This window comes from Chiroxiphia lanceolata, chromosome 7, assembly GCF_009829145.1.
Source record: "Chiroxiphia lanceolata isolate bChiLan1 chromosome 7, bChiLan1.pri, whole genome shotgun sequence".
Lineage (NCBI taxonomy): Eukaryota > Metazoa > Chordata > Aves > Passeriformes > Pipridae > Chiroxiphia > Chiroxiphia lanceolata.
The window spans coordinates 8,645,160-8,667,907 of record NC_045643.1 but is presented as its reverse complement, the minus strand read 5'-3'; the positions used below and the strand labels follow the sequence as shown (position 1 = coordinate 8,667,907).

The 22,748-nt window shown below is 42.7% G+C and overlaps 1 protein-coding gene across 1 annotated transcript in view; it reads left to right on the top strand.

The window, feature by feature from the left end:
* TMEFF2 (transmembrane protein with EGF like and two follistatin like domains 2) overlaps nucleotides 1–22,748 on the top strand; it is a 127,800-nt gene that overhangs the window by 92,146 nt on the left and 12,906 nt on the right. Inside the window, exons 6-7 of the mRNA XM_032692973.1 lie at nucleotides 2,002–2,150; nucleotides 3,276–3,335. Coding sequence (XP_032548864.1) covers nucleotides 2,002–2,150; nucleotides 3,276–3,335 — 209 coding nt within the window. The remainder of the gene's footprint in view (nucleotides 1–2,001; nucleotides 2,151–3,275; nucleotides 3,336–22,748) is intronic.

The window sequence follows — 22,748 nt, the reverse complement described above, 5'->3', positions numbered from 1 at the left end:
CTAATAAAGTGAGTTTGACTAAGGTGGGAAGCTGGAAATGGCTGCAGGAAGAAATGACGATGGTTAATATTTCAGTGGAGCAGAACATTCATATTCTGCTGATAAGGAGGTTCTTAGGAAATGCACTAGAATTTTTTTCTTATATTCTGTATGTTTGTCAGTGTGGGGAAATTGTTACACACAGGGAGCTAGACTCTTTTCTTCTAGTTATGAAATCATGTAATTTAATTTATAACCACAGCTTTTCACTGTTGGCCTCCTTCTGAGCTGAAGTTTCCTGTATTTTGTGAACATTTGGGGTAAATAGACCTACCCAATGTAAAAGAAAAGTCTAAAAGAAGACTCTGATGTTCATCACCCTGGGGACATTTGTTGAGGCCAGAGGCCAAGAGGGTGCAAGGAGGAATCTGACCCACACTCTCTAATTTCCTTCTTCCTCTTTTCACCAAAATTTTTTTCTCATGTATATCCATCTGCACTTCTAGTAGTCGAAGGTGTCCAGATGTCTGCTGCAAATGGGAGGTGGTCTGACTTTTAAATACTTTCTTAAATCAAGCAGTGAGGCTAGAGGCTTGACATTTCCATTACTTAACTTTCCACAGGGAGAGCTGTGGAGTTGGTGCTGTGAGGTTCAGCACAACCAGTGGGCTGGAGATAGAGCATCAATCACATTACTTTGCCTTAATGTCAGAAGGAGCCGGGAAGAGTTTAGATAGCAGCATGTGCACAATTATGTGCTCAGAAGAGCTGAGGCAGCTGCCAGGTTAGACCTCTGGCTTTGTCCCCGAGCAAGATGACATTGGTGTTGCTGAGGCTGAGCTGTCTGTTACAGGGCACAGTCGGGGGACAGGAGATTAGCATGCCATTCCCTTGACAATGCCCGAGGGTGTCTGACATCGCTAATGATAATGAAAAAGGAGAAACCTGGAGAAAAAAGTCTGCAGCCTGCTGTTGATGGAAATAATTAGGTTTCTCCATCTCAGAAGCAATGGCGAGGCTTGCTGGGATCAGGACATGTCCACATTAGTGTCAGTTAAGATCCAGACCAGACTTTTGAAGTGAATCTCTCTCTGTGCTTTGGTTCACGTCTCAGGGCAGCACAAGAGCTCACAGGCTGAGTTTTAGTGCCTCTGGAGATGCCCCTGGGCAATCTGAGGGCAGGGCCACTGCTGCCCTGCCTGCATTTGCCCACCCTGTGCTCTTGGACACAGGAACCTTCATCCCCTACAGAGCATGTCACCAAGTCAGGAGTGGGTGCTTACCTTCCTGGGTAACAACTGGGTAAGGCTTTTTGGTTGCTGAGTTACACAAATGCTTCCAGAAGTGCTTGTGCACAAAGTCTTTCCTTAAACAGCATTCCCCTGGTTTCAATACTGAGTAGCCTCTCTGCATCTGGGAGCTGGGGAGATCCCACCAGCCTGAGGCACAGAGAGAGTGCGGTGGCATCAGTGCTACCAGTGCCGGTCTTGGCAGGGGGTTTTGTCCCAGTAGGGTGAAGTGAGGCTTCAGTATCACATCTTTCATTACTATCAAAGTGCCTGTAACAGGTGCTGAAATTATTTTCAGAATTAAATCATAAATCAATATAAACCCACATTTTATGGTATTATATGTGATGGGCAGCACCTGAACAGAGGTGAATTTCGTGGCTCCTTTAATTTGCAGGAGGGCTCAGCAGCTTGATTTATCTGCATATCTACTTAGGTATTTGGTTTACAAGAGATTACAAGCGGTAATGCTGTGGCACAGTTTTCCATGTATAATACACTTCTTTCATCTTTCCTTTTGCTTGTTTTTAGGTGCCTCTTCCCTCTCCCCTCATCTCATTTCCACTGAGAAATACAAATGGCCTCTTGACAGAACTTTTCGTTTTCATTATGTTGATTTGCATTGTGCAGTCAGGATAATACAAACACTTATATTTCTGAGATGTATTTATGATGTTACGAAAAAACTTTCTCATAGTAGCCTCTTCTTTTTTCTCTGTCTTTATCTTTTCAGGTGTGTTTGCAACATTGACTGTTCTCAAACCAACTTCAATCCTCTTTGTGCTTCCGATGGGAAATCTTATGATAATGCATGTCAAATCAAAGAGGCATCATGCCAGAAACAGGAGAAAATTGAAGTCATGTCTTTGGGTCGATGTCAAGGTAACTCTCATAACAAAACTCATTTCAAAGAATGTTTTCAATTTTTGTAAAGGAAAAAAAAAAAAAAAAAGGAACCGGGGCTGGCACTTCTTACATTTCCATTAGGCTCCTGCAGTTTATATTGTAGAGCACAGGCTGCAGGAAGGGGCAGAGCCCGCCACAGCACAGACACCAGCGAGGCATGAGGAGTCCCCCACTCCTAACCCTTCCCGTGGTCTTCACACAGCAGCAGGGGACTCTTCAACCCTGCACTGGTTTCAACATCAGTCACCAGTACTCTGCCCAGAGCAGCTTGCCCAGAGCCCTGTCTGCCAGGCAGGAGTTGGAGTAGGACAGCAGGAATGCCCCTCAGATACATTTTGCCTCCCAGGATGGATCCTCTGGTGCTCACCTAACTGGAGCACCATGAGCAGTTTCAGGAGGCTAAAGATGTGCTCCCAAATACTGTACTTGTCTTGTTTCTTGAGTGACCTGAGCTAGGCCCCAAGATGTTGAAGGTGTCTGGAAGGCAATTTTCCAATAGTATCTCAAGACTTTCTCTGTTTCTCCATAAATACCACGCTTCTCTGTGCACAGCTCTTGGGCTACTACATTACCTGTAACCCTTGAGTTGACTTTAAAAACCCTATTTTGCTCTAAAAAAAAATGAAGAAAATTTGCCTTTAAATAGCTCCCGTAAATAAAGTGTCTGCTGAGGCTCAGACTCTTAACAGCTATTTTCCCCTTAGCTTCTGACCTATAAATCCTCAGTACATCTACTTACAAGGCCACAGTATACAGATGTATTAAGCACATTCCAGTTCATTCCAATCTCTTTAAAGTTAACCACCCTAAGTGGCAGTTCATTTCAGGGTACATATTAAAACTCCCCAATTACTTCAAATAGAGCAGAAATGACAACTCCCGCCTCAGACTGATATATTTATCCCAGCTGCAATCTGTTATCACATATTGTTAGAAGAAAGATCCTGCTGTTTTCACCTGGCAGACCCAGGAGAGCCTTGCAGCCAGCAGCGATGCCGTGCTCGCAGGCGAAGTTCGCTTTGCCTGGGCACTGGCAGCTGGGCTGTGGGCTGCAGCAAGTCCAGGCTCCCCAAGCAATTCAACACATTTCTTTTCACACAGATAATACTACAACAACTACAAAATCGGAAGATGGGCATTATGCAAGGACAGATTATGCAGGTACGGTTCCTATTCCTGTGAGAATCGCAATTTGCAGGATCTATGTAAGTCTCTTTTCTCCTCCATTTGCTAAGGTGAGGTGTCCTCATCTTCTCGATTTACTTTAAGGAAACACTATCTTTGTGTTACTTTTGCTTTTGTTACAAACTCTCTTTGTTCTTAATAAATGGGTCGCTTCCATTTTTGTCAATGAACAGATACTCTGGCCATAAAACACCTGTTTTGACAGTGGAAATAAATATTGTAAACTATTTGCCAGAATTAGCAGACATTATTGAAAATTATTGAATCAGTGCACCTTTTTGTCACGATATACAGGTTTAAGAAAGTGAAAATCCAGAGCACAGCACAGCCGTGACTCCATGAAACGTGGCCATAATAGATATTACCTGTCGGCCCTTAACTATGAAGTTAATAAGGTTCTTAAAAATGTGAGGGGGTTTAAGTGATAAATGTTTTCAATTTATTTAGATGCTACAGTAAAATATGATGGCTGAATAGCCTTATATGGCGCTTGAAATTAAAAACATGTAAATACTAGTGAGGTTTGGGAGACATGTTTTACACCCTTTCCCTGGGAGGATTGATTTAGAAATTGAACGTGTGTGCGCGCGCGCATGCATGCAAATATTCACAGCTCGCACCGAGAATTAAAGCCTTTGGAGAGGTCTTGTGAAAGTGGGTCAGGTGATGCATTCATTGCTGCAGTTTTGTGATATTCCTGTGTTTTTAAAGTATTTGGAGAGAGTAGGTGTGGATCACTGGGTTTAGCTGAGCTGCGTGGCTCAGGTGAGACCCGGCTGATGGCTTCACAGGTGTTAACGTTTGTCACTGGCAGAGTCCTGTGGGCAGCAGTTACTTCAGCTGGTCATCTCTGTGTGTGCTGTCCCTGCAACAGTGCAGTACCTGGCCTTAGAAATGATTGTTCTGTTCCTACTTAAAAGCAGTGCATGATGATTAAAACATAGAGCTCTGAATAAATGATGTCTCGGGGAGGCAGAGGAGTGTGAGCTGTTGGGGATGGCTGCAGCACGAAGCAGAGAGGGTAGGAATTGCTATGGGAAGTTAAATACTGGAATGAATTTTGAAAAGATCAAGGATCCACCTGGTCCAGGTATTTCCTACTGCTAAGAAGCCCTTCCATGGGTGAAGAGAGACATGCAAAGAGAGAGAAGTCTTCAGTGTATTTCCTCCAAACTCTTGATTACCCTCAGCTTTTTGTGGGAGGTAGCAATCAGTTTTCTTAAAAGGCTGTGAGGGCTGAGGTTGTATCCTGTGATAGGCAGATGATAGGGCCAAGTAGGCCAAAATAATTTATTTTAAGTTAGAAATAAGGCCAAGTAGTATTGTGATGTCAAAATCTTTTTCTTCAGCTGAGGAGAGCACTGGCATCCCCAAGTCAAGATGAAGGCCTGCAGCCCCTTTCCAGTGTTGTAAAGCCTGTCCTATGCTACTGCTGTCTGGTGGATTTACTTTAGGATGGCAGTGACCCACATCACCTAGAGAGGAGACTGCACATTTAAGCATGGAACAACTGAGTTGTAACAAGAAGGGAGGAAAGGCAGGTTGAGAATTAGGGAGGAGGAGGAGATCACAGTGATGTCAGGAGAAAGCCGAGTCATGGAGGAAGGGGTGCACAGGAGGCACCTTCAGCTCAAGTGAGCAGGAGGAAGGGAACAGCTCTGGCTTAGGAGAGATGATATTTCAGCCCACACTCAAGAGGAGGGATGGTGGGTAGAAGAAAATTGATTGCAGCAAAATGTTGTCAGGGGTTGGGAGTCAAGCAGGGAATGCTGGAGGAAACTGGGTTATTGGGCAGGGAATAGGGCAGAGCTACAGCACAGAGGAGCAGCTCTGTAGTGGGCATGGTTTCCAAGTGCCAAGAGGTTAGAAGAAGTGTGGGAACAGATGGTCCTGTGAGAGATGACAGGGGCCTGTGGAAAGGAGACAGGGCATCTCCCTCCCCTAGAGCTGTGGAAGTGATGGACGCATCCTGAATCAACATCAAGTCCAGTAGGTACCTCTTTGGCACAGAAGGACACCATGATTGCACCTTAGAAAGCAGCCTCTCGAGGTTTCTGCTATGGCTCAGGCCCCAGTGGGCTTCTCAAGGGTTGTGACTGTATCCCTTGGGTGGGTCTCATCAGGTACCATCCATTGATTTAAACTGAATCATCGCCTGCACCAGCTGATGTTTTTTTTGTGTGCACCTATTAAGTCTTGCTTAAATTTTTCATTTTTACATACAGTGACAGCATGTAGGGTGAAAATTGCAAGTTCATGCAGGGCAATCCACATGCCTCCACTGTCCCTAAATGTTTGTGATGTAACTCCATTGGGGGACCGTAGGGGAAAGGAACCGCTGTATCAAAAAGCTGCAACAACTCCAGCCTTTCAGAAATAATTGGTGAAAAGGAAGACAGCAGTATAAAACTGAGGCTCAGTGAACATTCATGCTTCACCGTTTGCCAGACAGGAAGCTCTGTGCCATCCTCATGTTCTTTCAACTGCAGAAACATTTAATGATGGCTATTATAGGAATGTGGTATGTGCTACTTTTTTCCCACCTTCCCATTTCCTCAGACAGGAAATGATGCCCTGATCATGGGAAGTTTTGTGTGAAAAAGTAGCAGTTCCTACGCCTCTGAAGAAATTTCCCTGAGCCTGCAGCTTCCCGGAGAATACCTTTGTTCTCTACCATTTAATGGCACTAAAAATCGCCAAGACCGTGAGCACTGCACGCTTTTAAAAACATTGAGTTGTATGGACTGACTTTCCCAGGGGAGAAAATAGCAGTGGGCATAATTGATGTTGTCAATTATGCTAATGCAGCAGTGCCAAATGCTCTTTGCAGAGACTGTGGTAGCTGAGTTGGAGCGGGTTTTTCCATAACCACCCCCGCACGCTCGATGCGGGGTCCCAGGAAGGCAGCAGCTTTGCAAACAGCCACAAGTCCCAACGCCCAGCTGAGTTTTTCCATATCGAACTATTCAAACCGTCTGTTCAATCAGTGCCTTTGCTCCCTCCTGTTCTTGCAAGCCCATTGATACTCACAAATAAAGCACAAATCTTTCGGTTTTGCAAAACCAAAAGAGGACTCGTTCCTTTGGAGTATAAATCTTTGCATTATGTTTGTGTTGCCTTTTTGATTTTAAGGGCTCTTAGACAGGCAAGATTTATGCTAGGGCTGGAAATGCCTGTCTGATATCAGAGGCACCCAAAAAGCAATCTCCCCTTTTTCACCAAAGCAAACCTGAGGAGCTGTAGGGGGCCCTTCTCCGCCCCTGTCCTGCCTCTCCAGGGTCACCAGTCCACACTTACCCTGGCTGCCTGTGCAGTATGTTTGATCAAGTTTGTGCAGTATTATTTGGTTTTAGTCAATAAATAAATGGGTGCAACTTTTCCCACAAATCCAGTAAAAATGCACTTTATCTTGCCATTTCCATGACAGAAGATTTTTAAACATTTTAAGTGTAATGTATGTTTTGGAATTTAGTGTCTGAGTCAAAAGTCCTGTAATGACTGTTTTCTTGAATTTCCCCATTATATGCATAAAGAAGGCTGTTTCAGGGGCATTTTTGCATTCAGAGTCCAAGCAATCAAGGAGTTTTCATCTTGTTAATTCATTTGCTTATTTATTTTTGTTCTTCAATATTTATATTCTCTTCTTAAGATCTGGATATTAGCAATTATGCCCGTAATGATTTTATTCTTTCTCATTATCAAATTACAGAGATATTTTTTTTCAAGCCATTTTGAGCACTATAAAGAATAAGTCAGTATGGATGTGCCATATTTCAATGTTATATATTCATGAATATTGTCAGCGAAGACACTGACAAATTTGATAGACCTATTCAATAATATCATCTTCCAGGCCAGACAAACCTCCCCATATGAGCATTGATTAGATCAAGTCTCAGCAGCCAAATGGCAGCAGCGCAGAGAAGCTGATGGAAGGGGGAAGAAGGCATTTTCAGCCCAAATAGTCTCCTTTGGTGAAAAATGTGCTTCTGCAAATGGTCAGTCTGAGCCATATTTTTGGGTTCCTTGACAGCAGTAAACTATCCCTTGGCAGCAGCCTCAGGTGGTGCCTTCTGGGGCATTGGATGGTCCCAGGACTCTCTCCCAGGCAGTGCCATGGCCCCTCTTGCCGATGCTGTCGCTGTGCCTGGGAAACGCTAACAAGCACAAAATGCTGCACGTCTGCTCATGACTGCTCTGTTTCCTGCTTTCCCTCCTGGTTTCCCCATGGGATTTCAAATCTGCATGACAGCACTGGATCTTTTTCAGACCCCTTTCTGGCACCGGGGCCTTCCTGGCACTACCAGAGGTGCTTGGGCAAGTAATCTCGCAGATGGCTGTGTTGCCCAAGCAAACCCGGTACTCTACCAAAAAGGGCAAAATCCATCTGTGTCAACACATCATCTTCCCTTGGCTGGTACAGGGCTGTGAGATGAAGGCCATGGGAGCCATCACAGATTCCAAGGATAAAGAAGAGTTTTGGACTCTTCAGCAAGTCTCTTTAAAAGTCCAAGAGTCTTTAACTCCAAAATAAATACGATGTAATATCAACGTTTCAGAAAGAAAAACTATCTTAAAACTTCACCAAAACCCACCACTCTGCATCGTTAACCTTTAATCCCTTTGAAAGAAAGAACAAGCCATGCTTATCAAAGAAACTGTGAAGAACTGGCCATGGTGTGCTGACCCTGTACATGTGAGAAGCGCTGGGGTGTGCTGCATCCCTTTCTTCACAGCCTGATACAGAGCCCACCAAATTCAGTCACAGCCATCTTCATTGTCTGTAACAGGCCTGGAGAGAGGCCAGGCATCAGAACAGCAGTGCTGAACTTTTATAGTGACTATTTTTTAGGGTTTTTTTTTCCCCCAGGACTAAAGTATGAGAACTTCCGAGTAGATTCCTTCTCCAGATTGTAACATTTTCAAAGTAGGTTACATTTTGAGTGTAAACCACTTGACATTGTCCCTTTAAATTAAATTTTGGGTCTACTACTATGTCAGCCATTTCCTAAACTGGTAAAGAATAATAACACCCCAGAGTTTTAGCTATGGCATACGAACTGTTGTGCAGTTTTGCTCTGCCTTTGTGAACCAGGCTTTCCTTTCTTCTTAATGGAATTAGCAAGTGAGACACAGAGCTGAGCACTATCACAGCTAGAGAGAAACCATTTCTCATCTGCAGCCTTGTGAAAACAGAGGGGCAATTGCATCCTTGCATATGCAGATTTGCTCGGCTTTTGATTCTGCAGAGTCCAAGTTAGAGGTTGTCACACTAAACAAATAGATTATTTAGAAACAGTTCCTGCTATTCCATCAAATCACTTAAAAATTGGGAAAAAACTCCACATTTTAGTATTTTGACAGCACTGTGGCAACATGAAGCCTGTCTAGCTTCAGCCTTCACCTGTGCTCACACACTCCGGCCTGTGGGAGAACAACAAGAGTACAATTGATACATTTCTTAATAAATGGGAAGCTTTTAAATGTTACTGCAATTGTTATTTGCATTTAGAAATTGTTATTTGCATGTATTTGCAAGGTTTTATGAAAATATATTTAAGTTTTATGCACAATGAAAGTTCACTAAAGGTGGTAGGTGGGCTCTGCAAAGTACAGAAGAAAAGCAGTCGCTGTTGTATGTATAATTTAGGCTTTTTTGGCCTTGTGACTTGAGGAAAACAATGAGGGCATCTCCCTCTGGGAGATGTGACCACACTATGTCCCACATGTCTGAATGTTCTTTAAGATGTCTGATCATTCAGAAATGTAGATGTCTACAAATGCCTGAAGGGCACATAAACTCAAGACTGTAAGAACAGAGCCAGTCTCCACTTCTAAAGTAGTTTCCTAATGGAGTCTGGTGGAGAAGGCATTCTGGTCTTGTTTTGCCTACCTAATCCAGGCACTCCTGACAGAAAAGTTATCAACAGAGGAACAGAGAAAATGTCTCAGTTCATTGTGTGGAACCTGAAAACTTCCAAAATCAAGCTCAAGTTTACCATCACGGAAAGTAGTGTAGTGTTTGCCTGGCAATATTAACTGTGTCTAACTTAGTTTAATTTAGGGAGTACTATAACACATAGATGAGAAAGCTATTTCTGTTCTGGAATTTTTCTGAGTGATTTTCAAAGGCGAGAGAGAGAGCACTGTCTTCTGGTAACCTGATGGTCTCCAGCCCTTCTAGTGCCTTGCAGTTCCTCCACTGGTGGTGATACTCAGAAGAAAATCTAAAAAGTAGAGACAGAGACCAACTGGTAGGTTATTAAATCTTACTGCCACCTACTTCTGAACTAAAGTCTGAGTAGCCAGCATTGTCAGTCCCAACTACCCACTTGGCCCCCAAATTTCCACTTGTCTTCGGTGTTTATTTAAATGAAAACTTGCAGCTGCTTCTTTTTGTGATTTAACTCCAGGTTTTCAAAAGGTGAAGTGTGGAAAGTCACACTTCAGCACTCTTCTTTGTCATCAGGAGGACTGGATGCTTTATTTCTAAAATATGAAAAACCAGGGCATTAATGCAATTGTCTCACAATGGGCACGGCAGCAGCACGGGCTACCCCAAGTGCTTTTCTTCTATAGAACTCTCTCAAATTTACATCTAGATCCTGCTTGGTTCCATCTTGTTGAAATCTACATAATTTTTTTGGAATAGGAGACAGACACATGGTCATAGAGGTCACGTAATAGCCTCACAAACAAGTCCCCTGCCAGGAAGGAGGCTGCAGCACTCCAGAGCACTGTGCCGTGTGATTTAACAGCACTTACTCCTAACAGTCTTTTCCTGAGGAGCATGCAAAATCAAAACAGGCTTATGGAGATTTTAAAAACAAGAGAAACAGAGAGAGAAATATTGCTCATTTAATCTACCAGCCTCTAGAGAATACCTCACTTTTTATGGGAGTTCTCCTCTAACTTTGCATTGCGTGTGCTAAGCTTGGTAAAATGTACCCTGTTTTTTTTTAGATTTCTGGTTTTTTGTACTTTTATAATGAGATAAATAGTGCCTTTTCATTACTTATGATTTCCCAGTGTCATGCTCATGGAACCTGTAATTGTTAGCATTAAAACTTAAATTAGGTCTCAGGTGAACTGCTAGATGTCTCTTTACCTAGACTGATGTAGCTCAAGGAGGAAGAACATTTCCATTTGTGCCTTTAAAGCTTAGCCCTTAATTTAGTCACTAACGAATGTGAATGAAAAGTTGCAGAATTCGTTTGTGCTTTCTTCCCATAATAAACAAATTCAGTAATGCTGTGAGTGAACATTATGAAGAAAGCTATTTGATTTGCATTAAAGCTTGGTAGCCTGAAAATTCAGTAAATCCAGGCTAAGAATTTGATCTGTGGGGAATAAACAGGAAAACCAAGTTCCGACTTGTAACACCAGTATTGGCATGGGCAGCCTTAAAAAATACAAAATCAGACAAAGCTATTTTACTGTTTTCGGCATCCCTGAAGCATTTAAGTCCTGGAAATGAATTCAGGTGTAAAGCTTCCTTAAGATTTGGGGTTAAAGTGGAGTTTGTAATGCAAGTATATTTTTTTGTCTGGGATTTCCATCAGAACTGTGCAAAATTTATAAAGCTTGCTCCCAAACGCTGGCTCCCATTCTTTCTCCTTCCCCAAGACTGTGTGCCTTACTGGTTGGTTTTTCCCTTGTATTATCATGTAAGCAGTCTTCTGTAACATTTTGTTCTCTTAAAGGTTGTGGATAAAAACAGACATTGTATGTGCAATAGAGATGAGCAGACCTGAGTTCACGTAGGTATTTTGACAGATTCTTCCATTTGTGTTTCAGTCCATAAACACATAATGTATCATTTACATATGTTTGGTCTTATTTGGAGCACAGAAACCCATCTTCATGAGCAAATCTGAGATTTTCAGTTCCTGCTGATCTTTTTGTCTTCTGCTCAGTATCTGTATTTTGATCAGAAGAATGGGTATGCTCAAAGGGAGGTAGAGCTTGCAGGAAAGAAAGAAGGCACTTTTCTGCTTACACATAAAAATGTGATCCCTAAAACCCAAGACAGCTTGAATTGTGCCTGATTTCTCAAATTGTCTTTAACCAGATACCTTCTTCCTAAATAGGACCTCTAGAGGCAAGGGATACCCAGAAGAAAGGTAGGAACCCTCAGAAAATCACTTTTATATTTGCAATTATGCTAAGTTGTTATGCTCTAGTTAAAGCTATTCCCAAAATTTGTTTTTCATAGGTTTATGCAAATAAAGCAACAAGATCTGCAACCATTGTTCAGCTGCCTTGAATATATGGAATGTGCACCATAATTCTTGGCTGCACAGAGCATGTGGGCTCTGCCATTGTGAATGGATTTACAGTTATCAAAAAAGACCTTTTATAGCTGATTAAATCACATTGTAGCACCTAGTTAATATTGTATCTTTGCCTCTTCTCAGATGGGATACCTGCTACTTGCAGGCCCCTCCAGCATCAAATAGCAGGGCTGTGTATGAACTTTCCTTTCTCAACCCCTCTGCCTCCTCCAAAAGAAGGGAAAGTATAAAAAAACCACAAACAAACAAAAAAACCAAACAAAACCAAACAAACAAACAAACAAAACAGTATCTGAGACAAGACTCTGTCAGTCTTCCCCAAGGAATAGGATGGAAAATTAATCCTGTCTGGATTTGGGGAGAAATTTCCTTTGCCATCAGTTCCATCCTTACTCTGGGTTACAGGCACTTTGATCATCTCAAGAGTAATCCTTGAAAGATGCTGTTCAAGATGGTGCACAACAGCTGTTTGCAATCCATTACACTAGTTTGAATTAGTTAATGGACCTTAAGGAGAACCACAGTGTATTTTTATGCCTAGCAGCTCTATTTTAGGCCCAGTTTCTGTAAATTTGCTGTTAGGAATCATAGAGCATTCCCAAGTGTTTGAGAGTTAAAGTTATAATGAGATGCTAGAATATCTGTTTTTAGGAAACATCAACATTTAAATATTTGTGTTTGATCTAGTCTGAAATGTTAAAAAAAAAAAATTATTTTGAAATATTCATAGAACTGAATTTCCTCAGAATTTTGTTTCATGGGATGTTTTGGCATTCTTTATGAAATGTTAGATATCAAAATACCATGAGATGAAAGCGTATGACAGTTGTAATAAATAAGTTGTACCGTAAGGAAAGTTGCTCCTTAGAACTGACTGAAACATCATCTTTTCTAGAAAGAGTATCATCATGTCAAATTGCAATACAAACACGAGATAATCTGATCATTTAGACATGTGCAGTGGTAACCTGAGCTTCAAGATAACAAAGGCTTTCACCTAGACTCAGGAGTATAAATGCATCTGGTAGAATGAAAGGAAATACGGTTGGGAAAGAAAAGTGGGAGCTGGTGTATTTATTTTTAGTAGACCTTCAGAATTACACTGGATGGAGATGAGTAGCAATTTGTGCCTAGATTAATAGATTTGAGTAAAGAAAGAAAAAATAGACAAATATTTTGCCACATCAGTTTTACTTTGCTGATGTTCCACTTCTTTTCATTGAACACATCTGCTAAAAGCCACATCTTGTACTGATTGTTCAGGCAGTGCGACATAACTAATTTTTGAGTTATTTCTTGACATTTAGTGTATGAGACACTGAGACCACTAGTGGGAGAAATTTGTTTCTTACGAAAAATAGAAATGGTTTGGAGAAAGTATGAAGTGCAGTGGGAGATGCAGCATATTGAATATCAGCTGTGCCTTTTCCCATACTTTCATCCATAGAAGCATTTCTGTGCATTCAGAATAAACCCAGCTTCGAGAATTTGAGGTGCTCATCTGTACCACCAAGAGCAAGCAGAAGTGCCCTTAATAACTCAGCTTTGAAAAGCACCATTTACCTGCTTAGCAAGGTGACTTCTTAAACACTTGGGCTGTCATTTTACCTTGTATCCATGAACATTAAGTTAGTGCAAAACTCTTCTCTTGGAAATACAACAGCTGTAAAACAAAACATGCTGTTAGAGAACCAGTGGCAGTGCAAGCCAGAATATTATCAGCACTGAATTGAAATGCACTGTTTTGCCTACTGCTGCTGTCACCAGCCTTAGCCATTTTAGACAGCGTTACATAATGGCAAAATATTTTTCAGGAGGGAAAAAAAAAAATTAAAACTCTCCCTATGGGTTTAATCTCCCTCTTATTTTATCCGTGGTTTAAAGCTGTGTCAGGTGTACATCAAAAACACCCCCTCCCCAGGGTATTTAATTTACAATTTCATTTAATAATGGAACTGTATTTCCATCCAGCTAGGATGGGAAAGGATTAAATCAAAAGCACTGTTCTAAAATCAAGTAACAGAAGTGTAACCTGTCTCTGTGCTCTGCAAATGAAGTAGCCATGGAAAAGCTTGTTATTAGTCTATAATATCAAAACTATTAGTATTTTGTCAGGCATGATACATGCAAAACATTTTCCTCTGCAGATTGCCTCAACAAGAACTGTGACTGTTTTTAGGCACATCTGGCACTGCGGATTTTTTTCCATCCTGCATTTCAGTGATTTAAAAGGCCTTGGCTGGGCAGAAGGATGTCAGCTGCTTGGTTTAAAATACTGTTATAAGAGTGAACAAGATTTAAAGAGGCAGTAGATAAAATTCGACTGGTGGGAGAATGGCCATTGAGTGTAATGGCTTTGAGATTTCCCCGTGTGGCTTTTTCCTGCATTTTTATTCTTAATAAATTTTCCATTTCCCAGAATTGCCCTTTCTTTTCCATTCAAGTTCTCCCACTTTCAATATTAGCTTTAGGAGTGAGCACCGAGTTAAAATACCAAACCCTTTATTTGCGCAAATGCCATCTTTACAGCTCGCTTCTGTGGCACTTCTGTAAGACAATAATAACAGGTGCAGGTGTATAAAAATAGTAAAAGCAGGTATTCATTTATTTAAAAAAAAAATAAGTTCTTAATAGACTTTTCTGGCTGTGTTGAAGCACATTAAAAAATGGGCTGTGTGACCAGTGTTGAGTCTCAGGACCTCTACGGCGCAGAGAAGCTGTTCTGTTCTTGATGGAAAGACATAGCAGGGCAAGCTTTGCACTTGCATTCTGTCCTGTCACACAAGGGGAGCCATGGGGTCTGAAGAGTTTGGTGGGAGGTGGACAGGCAACCAGAGCCCATTTGCAGTTCACTTACTTCAGCAGGCAGAGTCTGAGCTGGGTCTACGGGGAAGTCAATTCAAGGACATTGTGCCTCTGGAAGACTTTGCAGTCAGCAGACAAGGAGAGGTGAGGGCTTCGTAACAGTGTCTTCAGTGCAGTGTGCGCCCTGGAGGGGTCTCTTCAGGCTACGGATAGATGCAAAGTATGTTCTGCAGCACTGGGTGGTCTCCTTGCTGCATCTCAGAGATCAGTTATTGCCTGACAGACCTTTGGCATTGGGGAAATAGGCAGAAAGCTTGCATTTGTACGGTGAGATGGAACGCTTTTGATGCAAACCCAAGAAGATGCAAAGATTTGAGCTTCGTCCTTCCATTGCAGAGTTTCATGACAGATGGGAAACTGTATCTTTGGTAAAAGAGGTAAAGGAATATTGCAGGTTTTTCTGCAGTGGTGTTTTATATTGTTTTACCATTTCCTCCCACACTTAAAATTGGGAATAGCAAGGGATATCTCTCCAGCTTCAGGTATGGGAAAGGAAGCAAACTGAAATCGTGATTACCGAGTAGGAATTTCTAACATATAGTCTGCTAAAAGCCAGTCCTCTGAGCAGCCACAAGAGATTTTAACAACAGAACTGAGCAGATACAGAAAGCAAGGTTGTAAACTGTGTGGACCCATTGCCATCAGAGTTTTACAGTGCAGGACTCAGGGGAGAGGGGTGACTAAAAATAGAGTCAAACCAAGCAGGATTCATCCCTCAGCAAGTGTAGTTGTTTGCTTTGTACGGAGGAGTGATCATGGTTTTGCAACATCCCAATAAAATGTTTCTGAGCGTAACAAAACTTTTCTGAATAGCCCGAACAAAAGCAGTGAAAAGCATAGCTGAAACCATGCTTTTAGCCAACAACAGACATATCTCTGAGTAGTCACAGGCCATATAGGGTCATGCCCTGGCAACTGAAATAACCAGGATATTCACAAGGGATTTGCCAGGCATGTGATTCAGGAAGTATACAAAAATACCACATATAGGAGTCAAGTATTTTTATTTCAGTCTCCTATTTTCTCACACACACTTCCCCCAAATTCTGCAGCTCTTTCTTTGGTTTCCTGGATGAATTCTCTCAGGCAGCATGTTTTTACAAGCACAGATGCTACCTTGGAAAAAAAAAAAAAGAGGGAAGGGAGCCAAATGGGTGTCACACTTTAGCTTGGCAGCATCTTACCAACATGTGCCCCAAAAAAAAGGAAAAAAAAAAAAGACTGCTTTTAGTAATCAAAACTGAATATAAAATCAGTGCAAAACTAGGGCTGTAAAACCTTGAGATTGTCAAAAGGACTGAAGGAAACACCTTGTAGCCAAAATGACATCCCTGACCTACTTGTCTGCGCTGTCACGTACCTGGGTAACCTTTCTCTCTCCATGCCTTCCATCAAACCTCTCTGACAGTTTTACCATTCATACTTGCTTTCAGCTGAAATTTTTCAAGTTTGTTTGAAGTGTGCAACCAAAAAGTAAAGTCTCATAACATCCTGCTGGCAGGCCTAAATGTACGTCGGAGACCTTTTCAAACATTGCTTTTCTGTGGAAAACAATCCATTCAGTCCTGGAGTTCCTACTGGAAATTAGGGGACAGCCTGGTAATTGGATTAGGGTGTACTTTTATTTGCAGCAGTTTCTCAAAATGAAGCTCCTGCTTTGTTTCATTGATCGCCTGCCTGATCTTTGTGACAGTAAAAGCCACACACAGAGCTGAGGGGGCCAGGAGGGATGGAAAATGCATCTTTGTGTTATGTAAAATGTGCTTGTTCCTCTGAATATGATCAGGTAGAAACAGGTCATAAGTGAATCTCCATGCAAACATGGAAGCATCCTTTGTTAATCCACAGTTTAAGTGCTTAAAAGCAATTTTTATCAGTGAAGTCCTTAAAATTTGGAAGGGCTGCTAGTTGTATCAATACTTAAATTCCTGCAAGCCACCTGTATAGGTGCCAAAGAAGGGATAACTTCAGGACACTTGGATTGAATGTGTGAGTTGGAGACTTTGGAGTCTACATTGTTGTAGGGATTGAAAGGAAGAGGAAAAAACTCTATTTGATTTACACATTTCCATAGAGGGGTTGGAAATACCAAATTAAGTTTACAGATGTAATCCCAGAAACACTCCAAGCTCAATCATATTTGGTGCAAGAGTTAACCTGGCAGGAATTACAAAGCCATCATTTAGGGCACTGTGATGCCCTGTTTTACTAGTCCTCCGGAACAAATTGGCAACAAAATTGTTGTTTGTAACTCTTTCCCGATCTAGCATTTTCTTCCATCAGAACATACGCATATTTTATCCCCTTGTGTTTATGAAAGATGTCTTTAGACAGTTCAGTTCCCATATAACCCTTCTGAGCAATACAACAGCAGTAGCTGGTCACAGCCTGCCCTAGTGTGAGCCATGTTGCCAGCCAGCTATGCAGAGTCTTGCATCCTGTTTCTCCCATTTCGTCGTCCTAATGGAGAAAAATGATCCGTCCTAGGTGGGCAAGACAAATCCTTTCTTTTTTTTCTGGGTGGGCCCCAAAGGCTCAGCCCTCCTTGAGCCCCCTGTGAGCACACCCACAGCTGGGAGACAGAGACACTGTCAGTCGCAGGACTGTCCCCTGGGGCGGCACCAACAAAATGATCTTGATCCCTCCACACATCAATATTCTTGACACCAGTCTTAAAACTTAGGTCATGCATATCCATCTCCTCTTCAAAAAGTGTCAGAAGGATACAAATATCCCTTCACTATTTTTAGAGCCGTAACAAAAGTATTTATCGGCTTTCTGGCACCTCATCCCATTTGTCATTCTTGATGCTATCTACCAGTTGGCAGTGGAGGATGAACTCCTCTAGAAATGCAGTGGCACATGGGTGAAGCTCCATAAGCTAAGACCACAGTGACAGTGACTCCCGGGAGTTGTTGTGCCTGTTGTCACAGGTGGGAAGCACCTGGCAGAGTCTCCTGACAGGAGACAGAACCAGGGCTCGAGGGAGCAGCTCATCCTCACTTTGGTGTCTGCTCACCCTTGGGGTACTGGCAATGTGGAGGAGCTGAGGAGCAGGGCCAAGCTATGAGAGAGGAGGACAGCTGATGTCTGGTGACCCCACCATCCACTCTGCTTGCCACCAGCACTCCCACACTGCCTGGTGGTGCCCAAAGACCACTTCCTTCAGCACATACCCTTGGCTGCACATCCCAGCACAAACATGAACAAGGACTGGGCTTATACATAATTCATACTGCTCATTCTACGTGGTACGTGAGAGGTGTTGAGAGTCTTGTTTTTCCATGCACACATTGCCAACAGGAAGCTCTTCCAGCTCCTCCATAGCACATACCTCGAGGCCTGGCATCGGGTGGCTCTTTAATGTGCAGGTAACGTGTTCATCAGCCTCATGCCACAAAATTGGGTTGTTTTCCTAGCACTGTTGGTTTTTAGAAGGCAATGTATTCAGGTTGAAACTTTGCCCACATACCATCTGCTTCAGCCTTATCTTTCTTTGACAAGAAAGCTGAATATATAATGTCCACTTGGCTTTCCTGGTGTTACATAAGGTTGTGGTTTTGTGTTAGGTTTGCAGTTTCAGAGCTCCTCAGCAGCTCTTGCAACATGCTCCTGCTCTTATTTTCAAGTGGAAAATCAGTGACAAAAATCAATACCATCTTCATAGCTATAATGAATGTGACCCACAGCCTTTTTTAGGGTGACCACAAGCTTCCATCATATGTCTGAGGCCTATTCGCAAATATTGATTGGTATTGCAGATTATCTGTAGCCATTTCATATGAAATCTTAAGGTCTTGCAGTTTTGCTCTCTGCACACAGGTTGGTATCAGAGGTACAGCTATAAATCACAGGACCTGCCCAGAGACACTATTGATAGCCAAGGTGGCCAAATTATGAAAATCAGGTGTTTGGGTGGTTTTTTAAGCTGCTTAAGGAGGATGGTTCTCAGACAGCTCCATGTAAGTGAATGCACTGCTTTGGAGTTGCAGCAGACTCTGTTTACTTGAAGTGGGGAAAAAAGAGTGGAACCTTCATATGCAAATGTATGGCATTTGGAAATGTCATATAGCTGCATCTACATATAAATAAGCCACTCTGGAGTGCTGCACTAGCCAGGCTGCTTTGATAGAGAAATTGCATAGTAGGCACACAAAGCAGAAACAGCAGGATGCCACTCAGTCAAGTTGGGGAGTTTTGTTCCTTAATCACCACTTAACTAAGTTAACTAATATTGCTGTGTCGCTGTGTGTTAGATCGGGAAGGGTTGAATGGTGTGTTGGTGCTGCTTGGGGCTGTGCAATAGGGACAGTGGTCTGATTCCTGTGCCCCAACAGATAGAGCTGAACACAAAGATATTCCTTTGGCAGTATCCCTCCCAGGCAGCTTCTGCCTGCTCTGTAGATCCATGCCTGCTTTCTCTGAAGGAGCATCTTCTGCTGCTAGCATCCACGTACTGGTATGTTATTTCAATCCCTGTTTTATCTGGTATTAACAGTAAATTGAAACTCTCAGGCATACTTTTTCAGAAGGGAGGACACATAGGGGAGCCCTGGTCTGGTTGCCCCTGTCCATTTTTGACCCCTTCCAGCACTGGCACTAATGAGTAGCTGGAGGATAGGTGGATGGGAGGGAAAACAAGCTGTGGGCTGAGCTCTTGGGAGGAATTTCTCACAGAGGGGTGACACCCGCTCCGGTAGTGCTGCACAGTGTGTGATGGATCCAGCATTCTCCCCTCTGCCTTCAGGCACACAGCTTAATTGGAGGGAACCTCACAAATCTCTAAACTGACACCAACTCTTTTTCAACACAGAATTACAATAATAATAAGGTTAACTCATCCTCTAAGGGCTCTGTCATGAGCTGCCTAAGGAGATCATAGGCAAGGAGATAAACTATGACTCTGTTTCTTTACACGGCTGGTTTCTGAAGGGAGGGGGGATGCTACTCCCACAGGGCTGGTGGCATCTCTCTTAGACAGGGGAATCTGAGTGAAGGGAACATCAGCAGCGTGCCAGAAACAAAGACTGGCTGAGTTAGCACAAAGAGGGATTTAATCTATTCTAAGAATGGGGTTAACGCAGAATTATTCAATCCTGACACAAAAGAAGGAAGCACAAACTGTAAAGGCCCCTTTACCCAGGGCTTTGGTAAATCCACAATACAGCTCTGCTGTATTAAATCACAATCCATGGCAATGATTGCAGGCCTCAAGACCGGCCCCCACAGTGACCGAGTTAAAGAGCTCTGCCTGTGTACTTTATCCACAAGAGTACTGAGAGATGGCTTGGGGACAGCTGACACAGAGACGACACGCAGAGCTGGAGACCTTCCAGTCTCCTGGACTGGGAAGTAGGCAAGTGCCATTCACAGGCGGCAGTGAGCCGCTCCATGAGGCTGCTGAAGGAAGAGCTCAGTGCGTCATCCTTCTCTTGATATCCTCAGATTGAGTGTGGAGAGCAGCATCAAACAGCAGCGACCACTGCTTTTACTGGCAGCCTAGGTCGGGGTGAGTGGATGAAGCGTGGTGGCAGAGAAGTAGAGGAGGTCAGACAAGGTAAGGCAACAGCCTGCCTTACCTCCCTGAATGAAACAATCACCCCAGGGAGAAGCTGAGTCTAGTGTGAGCGCCTGAACACTGAGAAAATGCTGGATTGGAGCAATGCATTAGCCCATGTGAGGTTCTGGTTTTTTTCTTTCAGTTTAGCTGGGTGTTCCAGGCATGTGAGCAGGGTTGCTACCCTGTACTCGTATCGAGGTGCTATTTTGGTGGTTGTGTTGCATCTTGTATTGCAGTAGCTACTTGGTAGCACCTCCTCGTTGTGTGCAGGAGCCTCGCCTGCTAGGGACCTGTACAAGTAAGGCATCTGTGAATACAAGTGGACAACAGGCACTAAAAAAACAAATGAGGGTTAAAAAAAGGTTCGGTTTAGTTTCGAGCAGACAAATGGTCTTGTTATGTGCAGGAAAATGATTAACGAGTCACTTGATTTCAATCAGTCTTCTCAAAAAAGGAAGATGTATTCACAGATGTTGTAAATAAAAGCGTTTCTTGATTTCAAAAATTCAGTGATAGCTTCAACATATATAGCATAGCCCACGGATATATGCTGACAAACTGAAAGTATTCTGTTCTCCATTTGAACATCTGGGGATTATTAGTGTCTTAATTCATTGGTTTCTATTATTAATTATGGCAGCAGGCTGAATAATTACGATACATTGCTGCAAAGACAGAGCACAGTATTTTTTTTCGAAGTGCACTAGGACATCTTGCCATCATCTCAAACATAAAAAGCCCTAGATTATTTTTAAAAAAGGAAAGTGGATGTTATCTTATTCCAGGGAACTCATTTGCATAGGGACATTTAAAATTAATAAATTACTGTGTTCAGCAAGCCTATTTTGTGCCTGAGAAAAGAAGTGAATGTAATTTAATTCAACAAGTTCCATTTCTTTTTTTCCTCTTGGTGAAGCAGCTAATATATGGGAAGGGTATTTTTTTGTGCAGTTTATGTGGAAAGACTAGCTTCAAGTTTGTACTTGGAGTGGCTGCAGGATGAATTTAGGCTCAGGCTGCAGCATAGTGGTGCCAGACAATTTCAGCTGACATTTGGTGTCTCACTTTCCACTTGCTCTCAGGGAGAGTGGGCTGGTGAGCTCCCTCTTAAGCGGCAGCAAGCACTTCCTTCGGAATTTTCACTCAACGCCCACCCAAACAGTGATTTTCAGGCGAGTTGCTTGCACACATTTTCTTCATTGTAGAGAGATGCTCTATATTTGTAAAAGCAAGGTTTTAAAAGAAGGGAACATTAAGATAATTAATAGGCCGGCCCTGAGCAGCTGTTAGGGGTGTGGTGTGGCTGTGCTGGTGCACAGGAGGGTGGCTGCTGGCAGATTTGTGAAACACAGGGTGCCTGGAGCTGCAGAGCAAAGACTCGGGAGAAATCTCTTTTCTCTCAGAGAAGGACCAGAGCTGGATCTGAGCTGGGATTTATCATGGTGGTTCTTCATTAAAAGTGACTAGGAAGCCTGCTTAAGGACTTCATCCCTAAGTTGCTGTGGGACCTCAGTTCCTGTTGGATGCTGTTAGAGAGGAGGGGAAGTACCAGCAAACCTGCTAAAGCAATTCTGCACTTTCAGAGGGAGCAGCACAATTACACCCTCCTCCTGACTTTGCAGAGCCCTTGAACCCTTCCTGCAGACATTCCTGAGCTGAGAAAACTGCTTTTTACCCCAAAAGAGCAGCAGTTCTGACTCTGTGTGAACACTGCAGATGAGTAACATAAACTGTCCCTAGACTCATCCACAAGATTCAGATACCCACCCCTAGTCAATCACTGAAGCTCTTCCACAAAACTCAGGGCATCCCTTACCTTTGCTCCACAGGTTGGTACTCTCTGGACCTTTATTTTGATTTCAAATATGAATTGCACAGCAAGTCTCTGTCATGCAGAGCAGAAGGGCTTTGTTAAGTAAGGTCCCAATGCTATGCTCTGTGGGCTACCTTGGGAGAGCTGACAAGGAGGTAAAAGGAGGGGGGGAGGATATGCTTCCAAAAGAGGTTGGGAAGGTTAAAGACACAGATTTGACTCAAGAATCCCTTTCCCCCTTCATAAGTCCTCTGATGATGTGATGTGGAAGGAGTCATTACTTCAATATCAGCAAGAGCTTTCGTCTGCAAATTTGACTGACCTCAGAGGTATTAAAAGATTAAATTATTATGTAAGTCAATTCTCCTTAACCACTTTTGCCAATGAGATAGGTGTCAAAATAGCTTCTGCTGCACATCATTCACTGTCTTATCCCTTATTTGATGAAATATATGTGTATATATGTATTTTGAAGCCTTCCCTTGGTCCAGTGATGACTGTACAGTAGATATTAACACTGTACATGAGCCAATATTTTCTTATATGGGCATAGCCTAATAGTTATTATTTCCAAAGCTCCAACATTACCTGCTGTGCATCAGCCAAAATGCTAGCGTGAGAATTTACAGGCTGTGGCCCTCTGCTTTCCTTGCTTGAAATCACCTAGAAAGTCTCACTGATTCTGAAGAATGACAGAGTTATCAGGCCTGCAGAACAAATTGTTAAGTGCCTGGCAGTCAATTTTTGGATATAAGAATCGTATTTTTGCCTAGATTTTTATTTTAATTTCTCCAAAGTGGATTCTAGGAACTTATGTCTGGAAAGAATTTTCTGGGCACTCTAGACAGTACTTCATG